Genomic DNA, 23980 nt, shown 5'->3' with positions numbered 1-23980 from the left:
ATCAAATTACATACTTCCAAACGTGTAACTATCTGCACTTACATTGCCATAAAACTCTTTCTTTCCTTTATCCACAGGAGCAGTACTCCCATGGATTACCTATTAAGGGCATCAACAACAACATTAACCTTATTTGGGTAAATAGAGAATACCCATATCATAATTTTTAAGTAACTCTAGCCACCTCCTTTGTCTAAGAATGAATTCCTTTTGGCAAAAAACCATACCGAAAACTCTTGTGGTCAATGAACACATCCATGTGAATGCGATAGAGATACTAACACCATATATTAAATGCTAACAACAGTTCTGCCAACATAGGATCGTGACTTGGATAATTTCTACCGTGGATTTGAAACTGTCTGAAAGCGTAAATTATATGTTTACCATTCTATATCATTAGTGGAGCAATAGTCAATCGAGTTTACGATTCCTAAAAGTTCTTTTCTCACAAGCCTTAGACTATTGAAACTTACCCTTTTTCTAGGTAAACTTAGGCTTTGGGATTGAAATAGATGAGAACCCCTCACGAATTATGTCTAGTAACCCACAAAATTCAACAAACTCCTTATGAAAGTTGGGGATGTGGGTTATTTCTTCAATTTTTGAGTTTCAACTAGAATACCCTTGTCATAAACAATGTCGCTAAGAATGTGTAATGACACAAAGAGAACTCTAGACGTGACATTATGTATAAGACCTCTAGATACCTTACTTTTTTCCTCTAGCAAATTTTACTAGATGGACTTTTGTTTGTGTCACGATCATAGTATAGACCCCAGACGATACCGGTGTCGTTGACCTCTCAGAGGTTACAGACAAGCCTACATACGTCATCGTTACATCATCTAGGTTAATTTTAGCAGAAAAATTGAAATTTTTTTTACTTAACATTCATTTATGACATTCTACTTAAACTCATAAACGTTCACAATCAACCATCTAATATTAAGATCATCAAATGAAAGAAATAGTTTCATACTGCATTAAGTGTATACTTGCAAAAATGGCACTAATAATATGTCTGAAATACGATGAGAAAGAAACGCTAGTGGAACATACTCCACTAACTATAACTTATATTTAAGCTAGAATATATGGGCAAGCGTCCTCGAAAACATGAGGGCCTACCAAATACAGATAAATTCTCCATCTACAGATAGCTGCAACGTCGTACTGTAAGCTCTAACGTCCACCTGTGCCTGTACCTAAAAGTAGATATTGTATGGGATTAGTACACACTTGTACTATGTATGGGTATATGCAGCACACACTAAGGACATGCATGAGTAAGAATAGCTCTTTCCTAACCACATGATTTATGAAAAGTCAAGTCAGTGGACTTTCCAAATTTAGATTAGGATTGTCAGTGGACTTTCCAAATTTGGATTAGGAAAGTTAGTGGACTTGCCAAATTTGTATTAGGAAAGTCATGCCATGAGAGTAACATGCATCATCATACTTATCATTTTGCAAGCAACACATAACGTATTGCACATATCATATCACATAGTTTACATCATTCTTTCATATGCCATGAGACCTTGGAATCATGGACTTGACATTAGGACTTCCCAAAATGAGGGCTCAACATATGGTACCTCAACTAGGGAGTCTTCTTTAGCAAACACAAAATCTGCTTCATTAATTCATACGTACTTCATTTTCATTCATTCATATACTAGTGAAATCACTCGTAATACCTAGCATGTAGTTTAAAAATCTCACCGGGTTTGCTGTGCAATGACCAAAATAATATAGTGTCATTACTTGAGTCTAGCTCACCTCTTGTTTATCCTATCCTAAAACCTTTGGTATCGTTCATTTCGTTATGTGCATTCGTTGAGGCTGACCTCATTCTTTCTTAGGGAACTTTAACCTTAACCGATATAGATCATGTGAGCATCATGAAATTCAATGTGTAATCCCCACATCGAAAAGAGGTGGAATCACCGGCCAATGTGAACCAAAACATGCTAGCGTATAAAGGGAGTTTATCCCTGCTAGATCCCTATATTGGTAGTATAGGTTCAAAGACTAGGAGATTTAAGGAGATCCGTACCTGGAATGTCAGACAGTCTTATCTCATGAGAGTTACGTGAACCTCTGCCCTTCCCGAAGGAAGGCATCACCGCTCATAGCTAGCATATCGGTGCTCAATATAAAGTTTCATTACATTTAACTCATACATCATGGAAGCTGACTTCTAGCATGAGGACATCATAGCTCATTAGATGATTTCTCATTTCATCATTAGTATTAAGTATGCATTAACTTCAACACTTCATCAGAGTGTTCAATAGAGATTGGTCTCTTTATTACCTTTACACTCTCATAGGTGAGTATATTTTGGTAACATTTACTTAGGCTCATTTGAGATTGCTCTCATCTTTCACATTAGCCTCTTATCATATTGTCACCTTATTCATTAACTTTAACATATTCACTTTTCATAATTACTCACCCCTTCACGTGAATGTTCATTTCATTATATGCCAATGCACTTGGCCATTTAGTATGTTTCACACTCTTACTTAACCCCTCTAAGGTTACATCATTTTATGACATACATCTTATGCTCACCTACTTTTAAACGTATGCTAGACTTATGAGTCCACACATACAAACCATGAGGCTTCATTCATAGTTTGCCTAAGTGATTCATGTTTACCCAAGATTATGTGGTACAAGACTTATGCATCTTGTAGATATGCCAAGATATTGATTTCGATCTTTAGAGGAAGCATTCATAAAATATTTACTTATCGTATGACTTATGTGTCAATACGGAATTGTTCAAGGGAACCCGATTTCGAATTCTTTGGACAACACTTAATCTTATTTTAAACTTGATAATTGCATTTTTCAGATTTGGGGGACCCTAGTTCGATCCCCATCAACCCCATAATATTTCCTTTCTTTTTCTCCTCTCCTTTTTCGTTTAAGTCAAGGAGATTGTGGGTTCAACCCCACTCTCCACATTTATTTTCTCCTTTATTTTTCTCCTAACTCTCTCATCCATTCAAGAGGTTGTAGGTTCATTCCCCACTCACCACATCTATTTTTCCTTTCATTTTTCTCACAAATTTTTTATGAAATTTTCATTTAGTGAGGTCACAGGTTCATAAGTTAATTCTTAAGGCATTTCGTGGATCATTTGGTGCATCTTTAAGTGTAATATTTTTATGAATATATTCAGCCAAGAATAACTATTACATCCTACAACATTACACCAATTTTACACCTCATGATTCACACAAACATTCGCACATAAAAATTCAACCATAAAACCATATCATTTTTCACATACTTTCGGTTGACATAAGTTAACATGCTTAACAATCCAAACACATAAACATGAACACATTATCACAAAAATCACACTTCATACTTAATCTACCAGCAAACATACCAACAATATGTTCTCTAACCTATTTCACATAGAGCTCAAAGGGATATAGGGACAAGGAGTTCGACAAAAATGGGAACAACCCAAGTTTCAAAATTTGTAGGATTCACGGGAAAGAAAATTCTCTTGGAGAAAGGAGTCCAAGAGAGAAACCCATACCTGATTTCAATATTGTTCAACCAACGACTTGATGCCCAAAAACCTTCTCAAAACTCACATCCAAATCCCAAAACTCCAATACAAATCCGATGGAACTTTGCTTTACGTTTTTGGATAGCTTGTTTGTTTATATTTTTCGTGTAAGTTCTTCATGTCTGAAGAACTTTTATAGATTTTCTGTTCTTGTGTTTTGGTTAAGCAGAGAGAACGTAAAAAACAGAGAGAGGGAGAGGCAGATCGTGAAAGTGGATGAAACGTGAAAAAGAGAGAGGTTCCTTAGGATTAGCATCCTAGTTGATACTTAGTCAAAATAAGGTTTGTTCCAATGTTAAAAACTGATTTTTTTAATTATATGTTAAATGACCATAATTCCCTTACAAAAATAAGATAAGAAACCTCAAATTAATCCACTTAAATGTTGTTTATGTCGAGGTTCGAACACGTGACGTTTCCATCGCAAAAATGGGTCCCTCCGGATCCACCCGATCCAAACCGCCCCATTAATTAATTAATTAATAATGATAATCTGATTTTCCTTTTTCTTAAATCAGAATTTATGTATTAATTAATTAAATTAGTTCACCAATTTAAATAAACAAGTTAAATCATTGCTCCCACCTAGGTTCGAACCCGGGTGGAGCAAGATTTTTGCTCAAAGGCCAATTTCGGCCCTTTCTACCAAAAATTCACCTCCACCTTATTAATTAAATAATTAATTACATATTTAGGATAATTACGATACTACCCTTAGTCTGTAAAAAGACCATTTTATCCCAAGACCCTCCAAACTTCAGATTTCCCTTTTTAAGTCCGGTGAAGACTCATCCGGATAAATCTTCATATCCGGGTGCCCTACATGGATGGACCCAACCTTTTCTAGATCAATTAACTCACCAAGTTAGTTTGCTTGTCTGTTCTATTGGTTCAAAGGTTTGGTTCTATGCGCATTAATCCGTGTGAACCCGGTCTAATCGTAGGCATTCTAGATACATTAAGCATTACTTAGCATAATCATTTTAGGGTTGTTACAGTTTGGTTGTCTGATTGGGAAAGGAAAAGACATGAAGGAACCTTGGGGATTCAGGGAAGTTGTCTCGTCTTTCATTTGAAGCTAAAATAGCAATTAACACATACTACAAACTTTAATTATTTTTTTGGCAGGGGGGGACTGGCTGGCTTGGGGAGGGGGTCGAGGGTAGGGATGGGGGTGGGATGTGGGGGTAGGGGGTCAATGTGGGGTACTAAAATTAAAAACCGAAGTTGAAAATATATTTTTTAAAAATAACTTTTAACTTTTTTTAACAAAAAAAAGATGATTGTTTCAAAAAAAAAATTATAATTCGAAGGTTGATTAGAATTTTGAAAAATATTTTCATCAATATTTGGAGGAAAATCATTTTTCTTAAATGTGAAGAAAATGAGTTTATTTGAAATTTTTTTTTACAAAATATTTTGCCCAACCCTACATGGGATATTGTCACACTATACATAGTACTCTATTATCTTGACTGTGAAAACTGTGTTTTTATGAATCAATAAAATTAATAATGCGATAATCTTCTTTAATTAAATATCAATATAATTTTTTTTGTATATAAAATGGCCCATGTTCATGGGGTACTTAAACATCAATAAATGTTCAGAGAAAGTTCAGAATAAAAATGCAATAAAATAATAACAAAAAATGAGAATGAATCAAAAATATCATGTCTGAAAGATAAACAAAGATAAGGAAGAGAGATTATTTTTGCTTTATATATAATGTTATATAAATTATAATTTGGGATTTATTTTAATAAATTAAATGTTAGCCATGAAATTTAACTTATGTCATATGTTAATAATCTAAACAAGAATTTGAGAAAAATAAAAATAATAAAATCTCAATTTAAACCAGAACCTAAAGGTACAAGGCTATACCACATGTCACTGTACTTATTTTTTAAAAATAATTATTGTTTGACTAAAGATAATGTTGTAATTAAATAAATAAATTTCCTTTTTAACAATTTACTTACCTTTGAATATTGTCAATTGGTTATGAACTTCCTCTTAACGAAAAATTAAAGATACTATTTTTTGATATGGAAACTTAATGGACATTAAAAATAATTTTTCCAGTCAAAATTCACGTAATATTAGTCAAAAATTCAAGAAACATTTTTAATATATAATTAATAAATTAGTTGATCAAATTAAATATATCTTTGAGAAATGGCTACATAAATCACTCTCCCTCTTTTCTTTCACTCACTAAGTCAGAAAAGAAACGATGTGAAGGCGATGACGATGGCTTTTCCACCAAACGATGTGCTGTATAAAAGTGTCAGAAACAGGCCATGGGAAACATATGGAGTAGAGATTACAAACCCCATCAAGAAGGTACATGTGTGGCTTGGTAATTTCAAAACAGCTGAAGAAGCTGCTAGGGACTTTGATGAAGCGGCAAAGATGTATCACGATCCTAATGCCAAACTCAATTTCCCGCCGACGAATGAGGATAGATTCCAAAATTCTAATAATTTTGAAACCTAATAATGTCTTGTCCGATGTATCATTTTTAATGTTATGCTTTGCTATATGTACTTATGATTCGGTGAATTTTTATGGTACAATTTTTAGATATTGTAATTTGTCTTTTAGTTTCATCGTAAAGTGGCAAACTCTTGTTTATGTTTATGGAATTTTAGATCTTCAAAACTAATTAATAGTAGATTAATATTGGAATATTCATATAGTTAACCAGACAATCAACTATTAAAGTCACCACAAAAATAACGAATTAAATATACCATTAGATCACTCATTTTGAAAATTTATCTAGTAAATTCATTGATTTCATTTTGTATCAATAAAATCACTTCACTTTGACTATTGTGTTAATAAAATGACTTAAGCTTGACCATTGTGTCAATAAAATCACTAAACTAACTTTTACGTTAAAATATCAAATATGACAAATATAATATTTGTATTATTCCATATGATTTTAAATTTTAAAAATAAATATAAATAATATAAAAACGTATTAAGGTTTTTTAACGGACAAAAAATATGTTAGATTTTAATTCATATGGTAAGAAATTGATAGATGAAATTTATTTTATATTGAAAATGAAGATTTTTTCGACCTTGATCACGTTAATGGTGAAACTAACACAATTAAAAATTTAAACTTTGCAACAATTTCAACTGATACTATCCATAATTCCTCTGATTAATCACCAATCTACAACAAGTGGTCCCTATAATATTTATTTTACTAATATAGTTCTTTCGGGAAGGAAAATTTAATTTTCTTAAAATTTTATTTATTTATGAGGTCTATAGTTATATACGAAACAAAATGATTCTTTTTGGTTTCTCACCCGGTGTTCGGATCCCATATTGGAGCTCCGACTAAATCCAAATCGTGCACTGAGGGGTCCATTCGGGGGTAGCGATCCCAACAAGATTTTCTCCATACTCAGGCCTCGAACCCAAAATGTCTGGTTAAGGCTGAGACACTCTCACCAGTGCACCACAACTCATGTTGGCATAATAAGAATTTTTTTAGTTTACTAGGTTAGATATTCTTTAAACGTAAATTTAGTTGAGGGATTTTATTGATAAAAAAAATTCTATTTTGAATGATTTTATTGATATAAAACAGAGTTTAATTACTTAGTTAGATAAAATTTTAAATTGAGTGATATTTTGAATTCTTAACTTCAAAACAATATAACTATAGTCTCATCTCTTTTAACAAAAAAAAAAAAAAACAACTAAAAATCCAAAAGTACTCACAATGAAGTCTGCAATGAAAAAAATCTAGAATGAGATCTTCTGCATCTGAACATATATTTCTCTTGCTTGATTTCTGTCCTTAGAAAATTCAACAATCTTAGTTAGCCTTTTCAATTAATTGTAAAAATGATTTTGCAACTAAAACAAATAAGTAAGAAACAAGGTGACACCATCTAGTAGAATAGACCTAATGGAAAGAAATCATTAAGATGGAATTAGGAAATTCAAAATACATAGTCTACTTATGCATAGTCAAGATATTCTATTATTAAAAAATATCACTAGTAATTAGGCAAAACATATACTTTTTTTACAAAACCTTATTTTGTTTTAACCTATCAAATACAAAATGAAAATGAAATTGAATAATTGAAAATGGATTAGTGTTTTGCAAGAAAAAAAAATCTTTAAAACTTTATATTTTATTGATTCGAGTAAACATTTTAACAACAAGAAGGAAAAATTAATACATATTTCCTCTATTTGATGAGGGCGAGTAGGGTGTGGTCTATTGTAAAAGTAGAAAAATATTCTTAATAAAACATGCAATTTATATGTCAATCATGTATTAAGAAATAAAATAATTTAAACATGAATATATCATTTACACCTAGTAAGATTATAATGAAGAGTTTTTCCTTGTGGTAGACCAAGAAGGGAAGACTTGTGAAGAGCTCATGGTATGAGGTAAATTAAGTGTTACAAGTCAATATAAGTTAGAGTATAACTTAACTAGAAAAGGGTTATGATGATGTATCATTGGGTAGATAATGACCAAGTTTAAATGTTTTATAGAAGAACAAAAGTATTCATAAAGTGATACATCTAATCTAGGATTATGAATTTTTAATGGAGAACCTCTTATTTATAGAATGATAGAGTTACTTGAGAGATAATGCAAAGTAAGTAAGTAAGCAGTACTTAAGTTGTGAAGTGGAATGTGATGGTAGTTAGAGTATGAAGACTGAGAGATAATGATTTACTAATTGTCATGAAATCCTAGTGGGCAAGTGTTTCCAAATTGACATAGTAGTAATGATTTATGGTATAGTAGGTGAGAAATCGCATTGACATTCGGATTTAGTAATAAACATTAAGCTTGAATTTGAGATGAGTGCCATGATCCAAAAGAATGACAACAAAAGGGTGATGATATTAGTCTTGAGATTTGATATGATAGATTTGACATAGAATAGGTGAGGAATTGAGATGGTTGTTGCAATGAATAAGATTAGTAGAGAAAATTAACCTTTAGATAAGGAAAGTGAAGTGTGACTAAGTCACAATTGTAAAAAGAGTATTAATAGGTGTACCGAGATGGTATTTCACCAAATGAAGTTCCAATTAAGTTATAATTTTCCATGTGTGCCTAGATAGCATAATTGAGTTGTCCATATGGAACAAGTCCATATCCTTCAAGTGTGAGCTTTAGACCTAAGGGGGTGATGATAAGATGAGAAATCAAGCCAAAGTGTAGAGAATTTCATAAGGATTTGATTAATAGGAGTTCATGGAGTTGTTAGATTTCTAATTTTAAGCATGGTGATAAATAGTAATAGTTTTTGGATGTGATTCCCTATAGAGAGGTACATATTACAAACTTAAGGATTCCAGTTAAGCTTGAATATTGTATGAAAATATCATTAGATTAAGACTTAGTAATATTAACATATTACACACCAAGTCCAATCATCATTCGAGGACGAATGATCCCAAGGGGGAGATATTATAACACCCCTGATTTTTTTTTCGAACGAAGAATTAAGTGGTTTATAGTAGTAAGTGATATTTCACCGAGGAATTAAAAATTTCTTAAGTCTTTAGGTCAGATCTCTAATAGCACCAAGAGTTTCAAAAAAGAATTAAATTGGGAATAACAAAAATCTAAAATTTTGAGAGTTAAATTAAATATGAGTTTTGGGTCAAATTCAAACAACCATAACTTCCAGTACGAATTGCGTTAGGTGTGCTACAAGATACCATTGGAAAGATCTTTGAATTCTCTTTACAAAGCCTCTGTATTTGCTAAATTTTGAGTTTGGATGAGTGTGATATGACCTTTTGAAGTAAGGCTATCCACTTAAGGAAAGTTAGCTGAAAATAACGAGCTTTTTTTTGTCTTTTCCATACCTAATCAGAATTAATTAGCTTTTAGTAATATTTTAGGGGTCTTAGCCTTTTAGTTTCACCTTTATAATCCTAATAAAAACCTAGGGTTTTAGTTGAGAGTTCAAGAAGAGGCAAGAAAAGAAAAGACGAGAAAAGAGGTAAGGATGAAGGCGTTCGTCGATGTTCTTCAGTCTAGTTGTGTATTTTCTCCATGGGTATAATACCTAAGAGGAATGTAATCTTCCATAGTATTGGTTATTTCACCCACATGCCAATCATGTATTTTTTTCCAGAGAAATTTCATGCTTAAAGTTTAAAGATTAGAGTTCTTGATGAGTTCTTGAAAGGTGTTCTTGAAGTTCATTCTATATCTTCTTGTGTTGGAGTTTTGATGATTTCTTGAGATAAAATTGAGTAATTTTAAATTTTTTACAGTATATTAGAGAGTAATTAAGTCAAGTAATCGAATCCAAGTGATTGGGGAAGAAACCGTTCGAATGTAGGCGATTTAGGGTGAGAAAATAAGCAAAAGTGCTCAGCAAATTTTTTGTGTTGGGGACTAGCGCGGCGCGCATGGCAGAGCGCCCCGAACCCATCTCTGTCACGCCCCGAGCTACCACCAAGACGCGAACGCGAAATCTAGAACCACAAGTGATCCCAAGATAACCGCGCTGGCATGCTCATGAGTATATGAAAGAATATAAACTGTTGCGGAAACTAAATGATAATTTTAAACTGAAAAGACGGGGATTACTCATATTCTATAACTAAGATATTTGAAAACAATGAGTTTAATACAAAGAAATATTAACTCACTACTAATCTTAAACTAACTATGTCTGGAAATAGCCTCTAAACTAGACTAGAAATACTTGAACAAGCCCCAGCTAAATCTAGCAAAACTGAAACTAAAAGTCTAAATTCTTAAAAGAAACTCATCACTATTGTCCTCGGAGAATAAGCATTCACCACTCAATCTGCTGAACTGAAAATTAGAAATCGATATATGCATGATATGGGTGCTAAGAACCTTAAGTTACATCACGAGAAGATGTAGGGCATGTATGCGTCAGTACTTGAAAGGTACTGATCATGTAGAATAGAATAAAGCTGGAATAAAATATAACTGAACAAACACAAAAGCAAGTTTAATAATCTGAACATGATATAGAGAATTCTGATCTAACTTAATGTAATGACCAATTTATAACATGCTGAAACTGGTTACTGAGTATACTGGTAAATGGTCAATGCAAGAGAGTCTGACTGAACTGCGGGTGCTACTAATAACCGATAATAAAACCGAATGAGCTAAATGTGGAGTCTGATGTATACGTCCCATCAGGAGGACCCAATATACCCTACCAGAGGTATAAAGGCATGCTGGCGTGATCACTAAACTGATTGCCCACAGAGTGGACTTACAACCTACTTGGCTAGTAGTTTTAGGACTAGTTGAGTACGTTGAATCCTAGTCCACCTCGGTATTATGCTACTCCCATTGATTTATGTAGTTAATTGATTATTTCTGAATTTTTTGTAATTACTGGATAGCTCAAAACTTAACATCCAAACTGAGAATGCAACATTTATTATGATAATAATGCATTAAAAACATGAGGCATGTATAACTGAGTAACTGAAATATCTCACCTAGATACGTAATTCAAGAACTAAAGAAATACAAAGCTAGTATTCTGAAATTGATGCGACAAACTGAATAACAATTTACAATCTGATTTCGAACATATATTTAGTAAATTCATGAAGTTCTATCAGAGTTCTAGAAACCCTAGGTTTAGTCATGATAAGAAAATCAAGAACTGACTGAAAAGCAGGGACCCAATGGGTGAAAGAAACCCACTAGTGAAATCTCACATGCCTTGTGATTAAATTCACGGAGAAACACTTAGACTTAGAGGCTGGAACTGCTGGAACCTTGGTGCATTCTTGAAGTAGGGTTCTTGACCTTTTTCTCCTTTCTTGCTTCTAATTTTCTAAGTTTTGATTAATTATTTCACGGGGTAAGTTTTAGTTATGTTTCTATGCTTAAACTGACTAAAATATGATGATTTAGTGTCAAAATGATGTACATTAGGGTTTAAACAAAGTGGAAAAAAACCAAAAGACTCCTGGATTAATTGTTATCGGACCAAACGACGACCTGGGCATACGTTCCGCCGTTTGGTCTGTAGGTTGATCAGGTCTGACAGGCCTTTACTAAAATAGGCATAAAATTATTCTCGGAGGTCTGATTTTTACAAGGTTGGTGGATATGGAAATCTAATTAAATTATCTATCTATTGGTAGGTATTGGTACACCTAATTCATTTTGTGCTAAGAGTTATGACCATCTGAAATTGACCCATCTGCCTTTTCCCCCTAACTGTCTGCTATTTCGCACCTATGGTCATACCTACGGACCGTAGGTTGAATGACGGTTCGTGATGGTCAACCATGACTCTTGTCAGAGAGTGGTAAAAAGGGCGTTGATCGGCGGACTCAGACTACGGACAGTAGTATGATGTACGGACCATAAGTCCGTCCTTCGTTCGACACTTAGTCAAATTTTCTGGATTGAGATTTTATAGGTTTCTGACTCTATCGACAGATGTGAGTGACGGATCGTGGGTCAGGCTACGGTTTATCGATGTCCACCGTCTGTTGCACCTGTAGATTTTTTGAAAAACTGGTTTTTAATCTGTTTTATATAAGGGGTGTTACATTATCTCCCCTTTGGGAACATTCATCCTCGAATGAAGATTAAATAGATGGAATATAGGGAGAGAGCTGCAACCCTACTACTAAACACTAAGAACTTACTTTTTGACTTAATTGAGTTCCGAGAACATGCAAATACGCTAAAAATGCAAGTACAAACTGAGGGAACATTAGTCTAAGACTGAATTTACGCATGAATGCCTAAAAAACTGAAGAGGAAGTATTACCTCAAGCTGGAGTGGAGTCGGAAGGAAAGAGATGAGGTTACTTGGCTTTCGTTGCTGCTTCTGTTTCACAAGTATCTCCCTCTATTGACTGACTCCTCCCCCGAAACATGGCTGAAGCGACTTCTTTATTTCTCAACCTTCTAACATGACGGTCAAGAATCTCAACTGGTACATCCTTGTAAGAAAGATTATCTGTCACCGCTACACTCTCTAATGGCACTACAAAGGCTGGATCACCCACACACTTCTACAAGAGTGATATGTGGAAGACCGGATACACTACTGCTAATTCTGCTAGCAACTCTAACTCATATGCCACCTTGCCAATCCTTTTCATGATCTTGTAGGGGCCTACATATCTAGGACTGAGATTCCTTTTCTTGCCAAATCTCATCACCCCTGTGATAGGTGACACTTTCAGGAAAACCCAATCACCCACTTGGAACTCTAATTCCCTTCTTCTCACATATGCATAATATTTCTAACGACTCTGGCTGTTCTAAGTTTATCTATAATGAGTTGCACTTTCTTCATAACATAAAGGGCTGAATCTGGCCTTATTAAAGTTTCTTCACCTACTTAAAACATACCAATGGGAGATCTACATTTACGCTCATACAAAGCCTCATAATGTGCCATCTAAATGCTGGAATCATAAATATTGTTGTAAGTGAACTCAATCAGAGGAACGTGATCATCCCAACTTGTCACGACCCAAAACCGAGCCGTGACTGGCACCCACACTTACCCTCCTATGTGAGCGAACCAACCAATCTAAACCTTAACATTTCAATGTAATATCATCATAAAATAATGCGGAAGACTTAAACTCATTAATAAAAACCAATTCAATAACTATTATTTCCCAAAATCTGGAAGTCATCATCACAAGAACATCTATGATCAAATTACTAAATCTAAGAGTTTCTAAGAAGCTAAAAATACATAAAATCTAGTCCATGCCGGAACTTCAAGGCATCAAGACATGAAGAGGAAGATCCACTCCAAGCTAGAAGCATTAGCTCACCCTGATATCCGGAGTAATGAAGACTGACTAGAGTTACTGTTGAGTCGAAGATGACAGCACGTTTGCTGCACTCCACAAATAAACAAGAAAAAAACATAAAAGTAGGGGTCAGTACAAAACACGGGTACTGAGTAGATATCATCGGCCAACATAGAAATCAATATATACCAAGTAATATCATAAAATCCACTATCATACTCAACATGTAGCAACAACAAGTACTATATCATTAACAATGACCGTCAAGTTCACACATGAGGACTCAATTATCAATACCATACTCATTTGGGAATTATGTTCATTAGATTGAGTATATTACCATCTTTCAAGATTCATTATCTTTATTTCTCTTGTGTCGGTACGTGACACTCCGCTCCCTCATATTCATTAATCCTCTTATGTCGGTACGTGACACTCCGCTCCCCTAAATTTACGTGTCAGTTCGTGACACCCAATCCCCTAAATCTACGTGTTGGTTCGTGAGACCCGATCCCCTAAATCTACGTGTCGGTTCGTGAGACCCGATCCCCTAAATCTACGTGTCAGTTCGTGACACCCGATCTCCTAATCTCCTTCTATCAATTCATCAAACCTTCTTTCTTACCAAGGCATCATCAATCTCATTATTTTAGTTCATCACGCCTTCTTTTATACCAAGGCCTCATTATTAACAGAGAGATTAGGGTTTTGCAAGATTTGGGATTCAATAACTTCATCATGCTTATATAATCACAATTATATAATTACATTCATGCAAGCATACAATTAAGCACATAGCAGGGTTTACAATATTATCAATACATATCATTCGCTATTAAGAGTTTACTACGAATATCGTAAGAGAAACCATAACCTACCTCCACCGAAGATTAGAAATCAAGCAAGCAAGTTCCCAAAGCTTTGTTCTTCTTCTTGTTTCTCCTCTTTCTCGTTCGTTTCTCTTTCCTTCACTTTGTTCTTTCTATTTTTCTTTATTCAAGCCCTCTTTCTTTTACCCTAATTAGTATATAATTAAGAATAAAAGATGGCAATAATAACCCCCTAATTAACTTAAGGTTACCTCTTTTAACCCCCAAGTAATTGGACTTATTAACCTTAACCCTCTAACTTTATAATTAAAGTAGGAATAGTCCAAAACGTCTCTTAAAACGTGTAAAGAGATCCGACTCAGACTGGGATTACGCAACCTGTGACGGCCCGTCATTCCCGCGACGGTCCGTCCTGCAGGTCGTCGCAAGGTTCAGAGACTGGATTTCCACTGAAGACTCTGTGACGGTCCGTCACACATGTGACGGTCCGTCCTGCCATTTCGTTACAAAGTTTAGAGAGTCGATTTTCAGTACCCAATTTCAGATTTTCTAAGTGTTTTGAAACGAGACCCTGCGACGGTCCGTCGTGGGGTCCATCGCCTTAGCCTATTTTTTCAGAAATAAAATCTGCTGTTCAAAATGACTAAACAGGTTGTTACAATAGATACCAATTTACCCATAGTTCGTCCCCGAACGATCACAAGAAGGAAAACAAGGGCGAAAAGGGGTACCTGAATCTGTAAACAGATGTGGGTATCTTTCTCGCATTTCTGCCTCCTTCTCCCAAGTGGCTTCTTCAACGGGTCGATTCTTCCATTGAACTTTGATGGAGGCAATCTCCCTTGATCTCAACTGGCGAATTTCTCTATCTAGAATGGCAACAGGTTCCTCCTCATAAGACAAGTTCTCATCAAGCAAAACTGAATCTCAACGGATAATGTAGTTTCCATCCCCATGGTATCTTTTCAACATCGACACATGGAATACCGGATGCACTCCGGACAGCCTTGGAGGCAAGGCTAACTCATAAGCCACCTCCCCTAATCGCTTAAGTACTTCAAATGGACCAATATACCTTGGGATAAGTTTACCTCGCTTACCAAACCGCATCACCCCTTTCATTGGCGAAACTTTCAACAAGACTTGTTCACCCTCCATAAACTCCAAGTCTCTAACCTTCCGATCTGCATACTCCTTCTGTCTACTTTGCGCCGCTAGAAGCTTTTATTGAATAGATTTCACTTTATCTAACGATTCCCTCAGAAGGTCAATACCCCAAGGTCTAACTTCAAATGCATCAAACCACCCAATGGGAGACCTACATCTTCTCCCGTATAGTGGCTCAAATGGGGCCATATCATTGCTTGAGTGATAGCTATTGTTGTAGGAGGACTCTGCTAAGGGTAAGAAGCTATCCCACTGACCACCAAATTCTATCACACATGAACGAAGCATATCCTCCAACACTTGAATCATTCGCTCAGACTGACCATCGGTCTGAGGATGGAACGCAGTACTAAGGTCCAACCTTGTACCCAATTCCGCATGCAATGTTTTCCAAAACATAAAAGTAAACTGCGTACCTCTATCTGATATAATGGAGAGTGGAACCCCATGCAATCGCACCACTTCCGAGATGTAAAGTTTGGCTAACTTCTCTACATTGTAAGTCACCTTGACCGGAATAAAGTGAGCAGACTTAGTTAACCTATCAACAATTACCCAAATAGAATCAAACTTTCCCAATGTCTTTGGGAGACCAACCACGAAATCCATTGCAATCCTTTCCCACTTCCATTCAGGAATGGGCATTCTCTGAAGTGTTCCTCCGGGCCTTTGGTGTTCATACTTCACTTGTTGACAGTTTGGACATTTGGCAATAAAATCCACAATATCACGCTTCATTCTGCTCCACCAAAAGTGTTGCGTTAGGTCACGGTACATCTTGGTTGCACCCGGATGTATCGAATACCTTGAACTATGAGCCTCTGTCAGAATAGTGTTGATCAAATCATCGACGCGGGGTACACATACCCTTCCCTTAATCCTCAAAACACCTTCCTCATCGATTGTCGCTTATTTAGCCTCTCCTTGCAACACTTTAGGCATAGTGTAGGCTACGATGATCCGTATAGACCTCACACTTAACCCCATATAAATAGTGTCTCCATTGCTTTAATGCAAACACTACCGCGGCCAATTCCAAATCATGAGTTGGATAGTTACGTTCATGCACTTTTAATTGTCTTGAAGCATAAGCAATCACATTCTTCTCTTGCATTAGTACTGCACCCAAACCCGAATAGGATGCATCACAATAGACTATGACATTCTTACATTCCACTGGCAAGGTGAGAATTGGTGCAGTAGTCAACAGAGTCTTGAGCTTCTGAAAGCTTTCCTCACACCCATCCGACCATACAAATGGAACATTTTGCTTAGTCAAGTTCGTCAGTTGGGAGGCAATAGAAGAGAATCCCTTGACAAATCGGCGGTAGTAGCTAGCTAACCCAACAAAGCTCCTTATTTCTGACACATTAGTAGGTCTTACCCAATTCTTCACTGTCTCAATCTTAGAATGATCCACCATCACTCCATCCTTAGAAACCACGTGCCACAAGAAGGACACTGCATCTAGCCAAAACTCACACTTAGAGAACTTGGCATAAAGCTTTTTCTCCCTCAACATTTCCAATACCATTCTCAAATGCTCCTCATGTTCCTCCTTACTTTTAGAGTATATCAGTATATCGTCAATGAATACGATCACAAAGAGATCTAAATATGGCTTAAAAATCCCGTTCATCAAACTCATGAACGCAGTGGGGGCATTCGTAAGACCAAAAGACATCACTACAAATTCGTAATGCCCATACCTGGTTCTAAAAGCAGTCTTTGGCACATCCGTTGCCCGTATTTTCAATTGATGATAACCGGATCTCAAGTCAATCTTAGAGAAGACACAAGCACCTTGTAACTGATCGAACAAGTCATCAATGCGAGGAAGAGGATACTTGTTCTTTATGGTTACCTTGTTCAACTGCCGGTAGTCTATGCACATCCGAAAACTCCCATCCTTCTTCTTTACAAACAAAACCGGAGCACCCCAAGGAGATGCACTTGGTCGAATGAAGCCTTTGCTCGACAACTCTTGAAGTTGGGCTTTTAACTCTCTTAACTCCGCGGGAGCCATTCTATAAGGGGGTATAGAAATGGGGCGAGTACCCGGTTCAAGATCAATACAGAAGTCAATATCCCTATCTGGTGGCATACCAGGAAGATCTGCAGGGAACAATCCCAGAAACTCACGGACCACCGAAACAGACTCAATCGAAGGTACTTGGGTAGTGTCATCCTTGAGATGTGCCAAGAAAGCTAAACACCCTTTACTAACCATTTTCATAGCACGAAGAAAGGAGATGATACGCACCGGATTGGAAGTATAGTCACCCTTCCACACTAACGGATCTATCCCAGGCTTGGCTAACGCCACCGTTTTAGCATTACAATCCAAGATCGCAAATTGCGGAGAAAGCCAAGTCATACCCAGAATTACATCAAAATCATCCATTTCTAAGATAACCAAATCTACATAAGTGTTGCTCCCCACAAAGTTCACCAAACAAGACCTATATACCTTTTCAACTACCACAGACTCACCCACCGGAGTAGGAACACGAATAGGCATATCAAGTAATTCACAATGTAAATTTAGACCATTAGCACATGAGGAGGATACATAAGAAAATGTGGATCCAGGATCAAACAATACAGAAGCCATGCAATCACAAACCAGAAGATTACCTGTGACAACAGCATTAGATGCCTCCGCTTCAGGCCGCCCAGGGAAAGCGTAACAATGTGCCCTGTCATTTGTCTGTCCATTGCCCCTACCATGTTGTGATGTAGTGGCTCCGTTTTGCCCATCACCTCGGCCGTTTTGGTGACCACCATTACCTCGACCACCACGTCCTCCAGAATAACAACCTCTACCATGACCACCTCTACCTCTAGCCATTGGGGGTCTATAACTCTGTTTTGGACAATTCCTCCTAATATGTCCAGTCTCCCCACATCCATAACACTCTCTGGAGTCAAGCATAGGTATCTCAGAGAAGTGTTGACCGGTCAGAGGTGGACCCCCAACTACAGTCTGTAGTGAAGACTGAATGGGTCAAACTGAGTAACCTCCGAAACCCTGTCCTCTAGAGTAAGAACCATTAAACTCACCTCCCTTTCGAAACCTCTTTGATGTCAATGCCATGGTTAATTCATCTGGCTTCACTCCTTCCACCTCTACCACGAAATCTACCACTTCTTGGAAGGATTTTGCCGTAGCCGCTACCTGTAAGGCTGAAATCCGCAATTCTGACCTCAACCCCTTCACAAAACGACGAATCCGCTCTTGTGGACTAAAACAAAGTTGAGTGGCATATATAGATAGTGCACGCAACTTAGCCTCATATGCATTGATCGACATCCTACGTTGCTCTAGGCTCAAGAACTCATCCCTTTTCCTATCCCTCAAAGTCCGGGGGATATACTTCTCCATAAACAAGCTAGAGAATGAGGCCCAAGTCATAGGTGGTGCCTCCGTTGGTTGACACTCAACATGTGACCGCCACCACATTTTTGCGTTCCCTTGGAACTGATAACTCACGAACTCAACACCAAACCGTTCTACTATATCCATCTTGTGTAGTAGCTCATGACAGTCAACCAGAAAATCGTAAGCATCCTCAGATTCAGCACCCTTGAAGACTGGAGGTTTCAATTTCAAGAACTTACTGAAAAGTTCATGCTGATCATTTGTCATTATAGGCCCAGTAATCAGACGTGGAAACGTGCCTATGTCCAATGAGGCATCCATACGAGGAGCCATAGTGGCTGCATGTTGTACCTCTAAAACCGGAGGTGTTGGTGCAGAAAACACTGGAGGTGCCTGACCCTGATCAGACAACCCACTAAGATAAGCGAGAACCTGATTGATCATCTCTGGGGTAGGTTGGGGTGGCAATTCCTCATTTTGCACTTGTTCATTCTCCCCTTCCTCACCCTCTCTTACTACTTCCTCAGTCGGTGGAGGATTCACCGCCCTAGCATCATATGGGCTAGGTGCTTGTCCTCTTCCTCTAGAGGACGTCCTCCCACGACCTCTACCACGGCCTCTTGCCGTTGCTCTTCCTCGAGCCACAACCCCAGTGGCTGGCTCAGTTATATCCTGCCTTGCTGGTGTTGGTGGTTGCGTAGTCGTTGCTCTAGTTCTAACCATCTGCGAAATAGAGTGAAGATGGTCAGATACCAATTTGTATCACCTAGATACCAATTGGACCCAAGTAATAGCACGAAAGAAAGAAAAAAAGAATGGTATTTTCCTAAAGTCTTATAGCCTCTTAAAGAAAAGTAAAGGCGTCCCCCTACCGTTCCTTAAGACTCTACTAGACTCGTTCTTGTGTGATGAGACCAACGAACCTAATGCTCTGATACCAAGTTTGTCACGACCCAAAACTGAGGCGCGACTGGTACCCACACTTACCCTCCTATGTGAGCGAACCAACCAATCTAAACCTTAACATTTCAATGTAATATCATCATAAAATAATGCGGAAGACTTAAACTCATTAATAAAAACTAATTCAATAACTATTATTTTCCAAAATCTGGAAGTCATCATCACAAGAACATCTATGATCAAATTACTAAATCTAAGAGTTTCTAAGAAGATAAAAATACATAAAAGCTAGTCCATGCCGGAACTTCAAGGCATCAAGACATGAAGAGGAAGATCCAGTCCAAACTAGAAGAATTAGCTCACCCTGATATCCGGAGTAATGAAGACTGTCTTGAGTTACTGTTGAGTCGAAGATAACGGCACGTTTGCTGCACTCCACAAATAAACAAGAAGAAAACATAAAAGTAGGGGTCAGTACAAAACACGGGTACTGAGTAGATATCATCGGCCAACTCAAAATAGAAATCAATATATACCAAGTAATATCATAAAATCCACTATGATACTCAACATGTAGCAACAACAAGTACTATATCATTAACAATGACCGTCAAGTTCACACATGAGGACTCAAGCCTCAATACCATACTCATTTGGGAATTATGTTCATTAGATTGAGTATATTACCATCTTTCAAGATTCATTATCTTTATTTCTCTTGTGTCGGTACGTGACACTCCGCTCCCTCATATTCATTAATCCTCTTGTGTCGGTACGTGACACTCCGCTCCCCTAAATCTACGTGTCAGTTCGTGACACCCGATACCCTAAATCTACGTGTCGGTTCATGACACCCGATCCCCTAAATCTACGTGTCGGTTCGTGACATCCGATCCCCTAAATCTACGTGTCGATTCGTGACACCCGATCCCCTAAATCTATGTGTCGGTTCGTGACACCCGATCCCCTAAATCTACGTGTCGGTTCGTGACACCCGATCCCCTAAATCTACGTGTCGGTTCGTGATACCCGATCCCCTAATCTCCTTCTATCAATTCATCAAGCCTTCTTTCTTACCAAGGCATCATCAATCTCATTATTTTAGTTCATCACGCCTTCTTTTATACCAAGGCCTCATTATTAACAGAGAGATTAGGGTTTTGCAAGATTTGGGATTCAATAACTTCATCATGCTTTTATAATCACAATTATATAATTACATTCATGCAAGCATACAATTAAGCACATAGCAGGGTTTACAATATTATCAATACATATCATTCGCAATTAAAAGTTTACTACGAATATCGTAAGAGAAACCATAACCTACCTCCACCGAAGATTAGAAATCAAGCAAGCAAGTTCCCAAAGCTTTGTTCTTCTTCTCGTTTCTCCTCTTTCTCGTTCGTTTCTCTTTCCTTCTCTTTGTTCTTTCTATTTTTCTTTATTCAAGCCCTCTTTCTTTTACCCTAATTAGTATATAATTAAGAATAAAAGATGGCAATAATAACCCCCTAATTAACTTAAGGTTACCTCTTTTAACCCCCAAGTAATTGGACTTATTAACCTTAACCCTCTAACTTTATAATTAAAGTAAGAATAGTCCAAAACGTCCCTTAAAACGTGTAAAGAGATCCGACCCAGGCTGGGATTACGCAACCTGTGACGGCCCGTCGTTCCTGCGACGGTCCGTCCTGCAGGTCGTCGCAAGGTTCACAGACTGGATTTCCACTGAAGACTCTGTGACGGTCCATCACACATGTGACGGTCCATCCTGCCATTTCGTTACGAAGTTCAGAGAGTTGATTTTTAGTACCCAATTTCAGATTTTCTAAGTGTTTTGAAACGAGACCCTGCGACGGTCCTTCGTGCCCATGACGGTCCGTCGTGGGGTCCGTCGCCTCAGCCTGTTTTTCCAGAAATAAAATCTGCTATTCAAAACGACTAAACAGGTCGTTACACAACTACCCTTTAAATTGATCACACAATCTCTCAACATATCCTCTAGGGTCTGAATGGTACGTTCTACCTGTCCATCCGTTTGTGGATGAAATGTTGTGCTAAGGCTAATTTGAGTACCAAGACTTTTCTGAAATGACTTCCAGAAATGAGAGGTAAACTGAGGACTTCTATCTGAGATAATAGACAAAGGAATCCCCTGCAACCTCACAATTTCATTAATGTAATGCTTGGCATAATCCTCTATCGAATCTATAATCTTGACCGCTAAAAAGCGAGAATACTTAGTCACCCTATCAACTATCACCCCAATTGAGTCATGTTGTTTGCGTGTATGAGATAACCCTGTGATGAAATCCATATTGATCACATCCCACTTTCAAGTAGGAATATCGATCTCTTGAGTCATACCTCCTGGTTTATGATGTCCTACCTTAACTTGCTGGCAATTGGGGCACTTACTCACAAAATCCGCTATGTCCCTCTTTATGCCATTCCACCAATAGAGTTCCCGCAGATCGCAGTACATCTTAGTGGCACCTAGGTGAATAGAATATCTGGAGTTATGGGCTTTTGCAAGGATATGCTTTCTCAACTCAGCCATATCTGGAACACACAATCTACCCTAGTAGGACAGTACACCATTCCCCCTTGGGAGAAAACCTCCACTCTTTCTGATTGTTGACTGCATTCTCAAGTTCAAGCAAAATTGGATCACTGTCTTATTTTCCTTAACCTTCACTACCAAAGAATATTCTGCTCCATTCTGAACTGCTATACCACTATCTGATATGCTCATAAGGCGAACGTTTAAACGAGCAAGCCTGTGACCATAATTCATAGTTCCTTCCTTTCTTCCTCAACGTGGGCTACACTACCCATAAATAATCTACTAAGTGCATTTCCTACTACATTCGCCTTACCAGGATGATAATCCACACTCACATCATAATCCTTAAAGAACTCAAGCCATCTCTACTGGCGAAGATTCAACTCTTTCTGGGTGAACACATACTGAAGGCTCTTATGATCAGTGAACACATCTACATGAACACCATACAAATAGTGTCTCCAAATCTTGAGTTCAAACACCATCGCTTAAAGCTCGAGGTCATGAGGTGGATAGTTCTTCTCATGCACCTTAAGCTGTCTAAAAGCATATGCTATAACCTTATCTCGTTGCATCAACACACAACCAAGTCCAACTCTAGATGCATCACAATAGATTACATAATTATCTGAACCCTCTGGTAGAGTCAAGACAGAAGGTGTAGTCAATCTTATTTTCAATTCTTTAAAGCTTTTCTCACAATCATCTGACCATTGAAACTTGACAATCTTCTGAGTCAACTTAGTCAATGGTGAGGCTATGGAAGAGAATCCTTCCACAAACCTTCTATAATAACCCGCTAGTCCTATGAAACTTCTGATATCTGCAGCAGAGGTAGGTTTGGACATTGTTTCACTGCTTCTATCTTCTGTGAGTCCACTCAGATCCCTTTGCTAGATAAAATGTGACCAAGGAAAGCAACAAATTTAAACCAGAACTCACATTTGTTGAACTTAGAGAATAATTGGCGATCCTTGAGAGTCTCTAATGACTCGCATATTCTTCCTCATTCCTAGAGTAAATGAGGATATCATCAATGAAGATGATAACGAACAAGTCCAAGTACTATTTGAACACTTTGTTCATCAAATCTATGAAAGTTGCAGGAGCATTGGTTAGTCCAAATGACATAACTACAAATTCTTGATGACCATACTGAGTTCTGAAGGTTGTATTCAGAATGTCACTCTCTCTGACTCTAAGCTTATGATAACCCAATCGAAAGTTTATCTTTGAGAAGTGACTAGCACCCTGAAGTTGGTCAAACAAGTCATCAATCCTGGGGATGGGATTATTATTCACAATTAAAGTCAACGCACATTCTGAGAGAACCATCAATATTCCTTAAGAACAACACTTGTGCACCCCATGGTGAAATACTAGGTTTGATGAAGCTCTTATATAGAAGGTCTTTCAATTAATCTTTCAATTCCTTAAGCTCTGCTGGAGCCATTCTATAAGGATGAATAGAAATAGGCTGGGTATTTGGAAGGAGATTAATTCTAAAGTCAATTTCTCTTTCGGCTGGGACTCTGGGAAGATCTTTTGGAAATAATTCTGGAAACTCATACACTACTGGAACTGACTCAAGAGTTGGGGTTTCAGAGGTAGAATCCTTAACCTGAACTAGATGATAGAGATAACCGTTAGAGATCATCTTTATGTGCTTAAGGTAAGAGAAGAATCAACCCATAGGCGCTAAGCTACTACCC

At 37.3% G+C, this 23980-nt stretch overlaps 1 protein-coding gene across 1 annotated transcript; it reads right to left on the bottom strand.

The window, feature by feature from the left end:
* Positions 1 to 12448: 12448 nt before the first annotated feature.
* Positions 12449 to 22499, bottom strand: LOC138340418 (uncharacterized). Its single transcript, XM_069292142.1, has 6 exons — positions 22322 to 22499; positions 22121 to 22264; positions 21729 to 22003; positions 19421 to 19519; positions 17912 to 18124; positions 12449 to 12658 (listed from the first exon to the last, which is right to left on the bottom strand). The coding sequence occupies exons 1-6, from the start codon at positions 22497 to 22499 to the stop codon at positions 12449 to 12451; spliced, it is 1119 nt and encodes a 372-aa protein (XP_069148243.1).
* Positions 22500 to 23980: the final 1481 nt, after the last annotated feature.

The sequence above is a fragment of the Solanum lycopersicum genome, chromosome 12 (assembly GCF_036512215.1).
Source record: "Solanum lycopersicum chromosome 12, SLM_r2.1".
In the NCBI taxonomy this organism is placed as follows: Eukaryota; Viridiplantae; Streptophyta; class Magnoliopsida; order Solanales; family Solanaceae; genus Solanum; species Solanum lycopersicum.
Note: the sequence above shows the minus strand (reverse complement) of the source record. Positions and strands in the feature narration are given on the sequence as shown.

Coding starts and splice junctions, on each gene's coding strand:
- LOC138340418 (XM_069292142.1), bottom strand. CDS start 22,499: ATGAATTATGGTCACAGGCTTGCTCGTTTAAACGTTCGCCTTATGAGC. Junction 18,125..19,420: donor TGGCTCGAGGAAGAGCAACG/GCAAGAGGCCGT, acceptor GGCAATGGACAG/ACAAATGACAGGGCACATTG. Junction 12,659..17,911: donor CTATTCGTGTTCCTACTCCG/GTGGGTGAGTCT, acceptor TCACTCTTGTAG/AAGTGTGTGGGTGATCCAGC.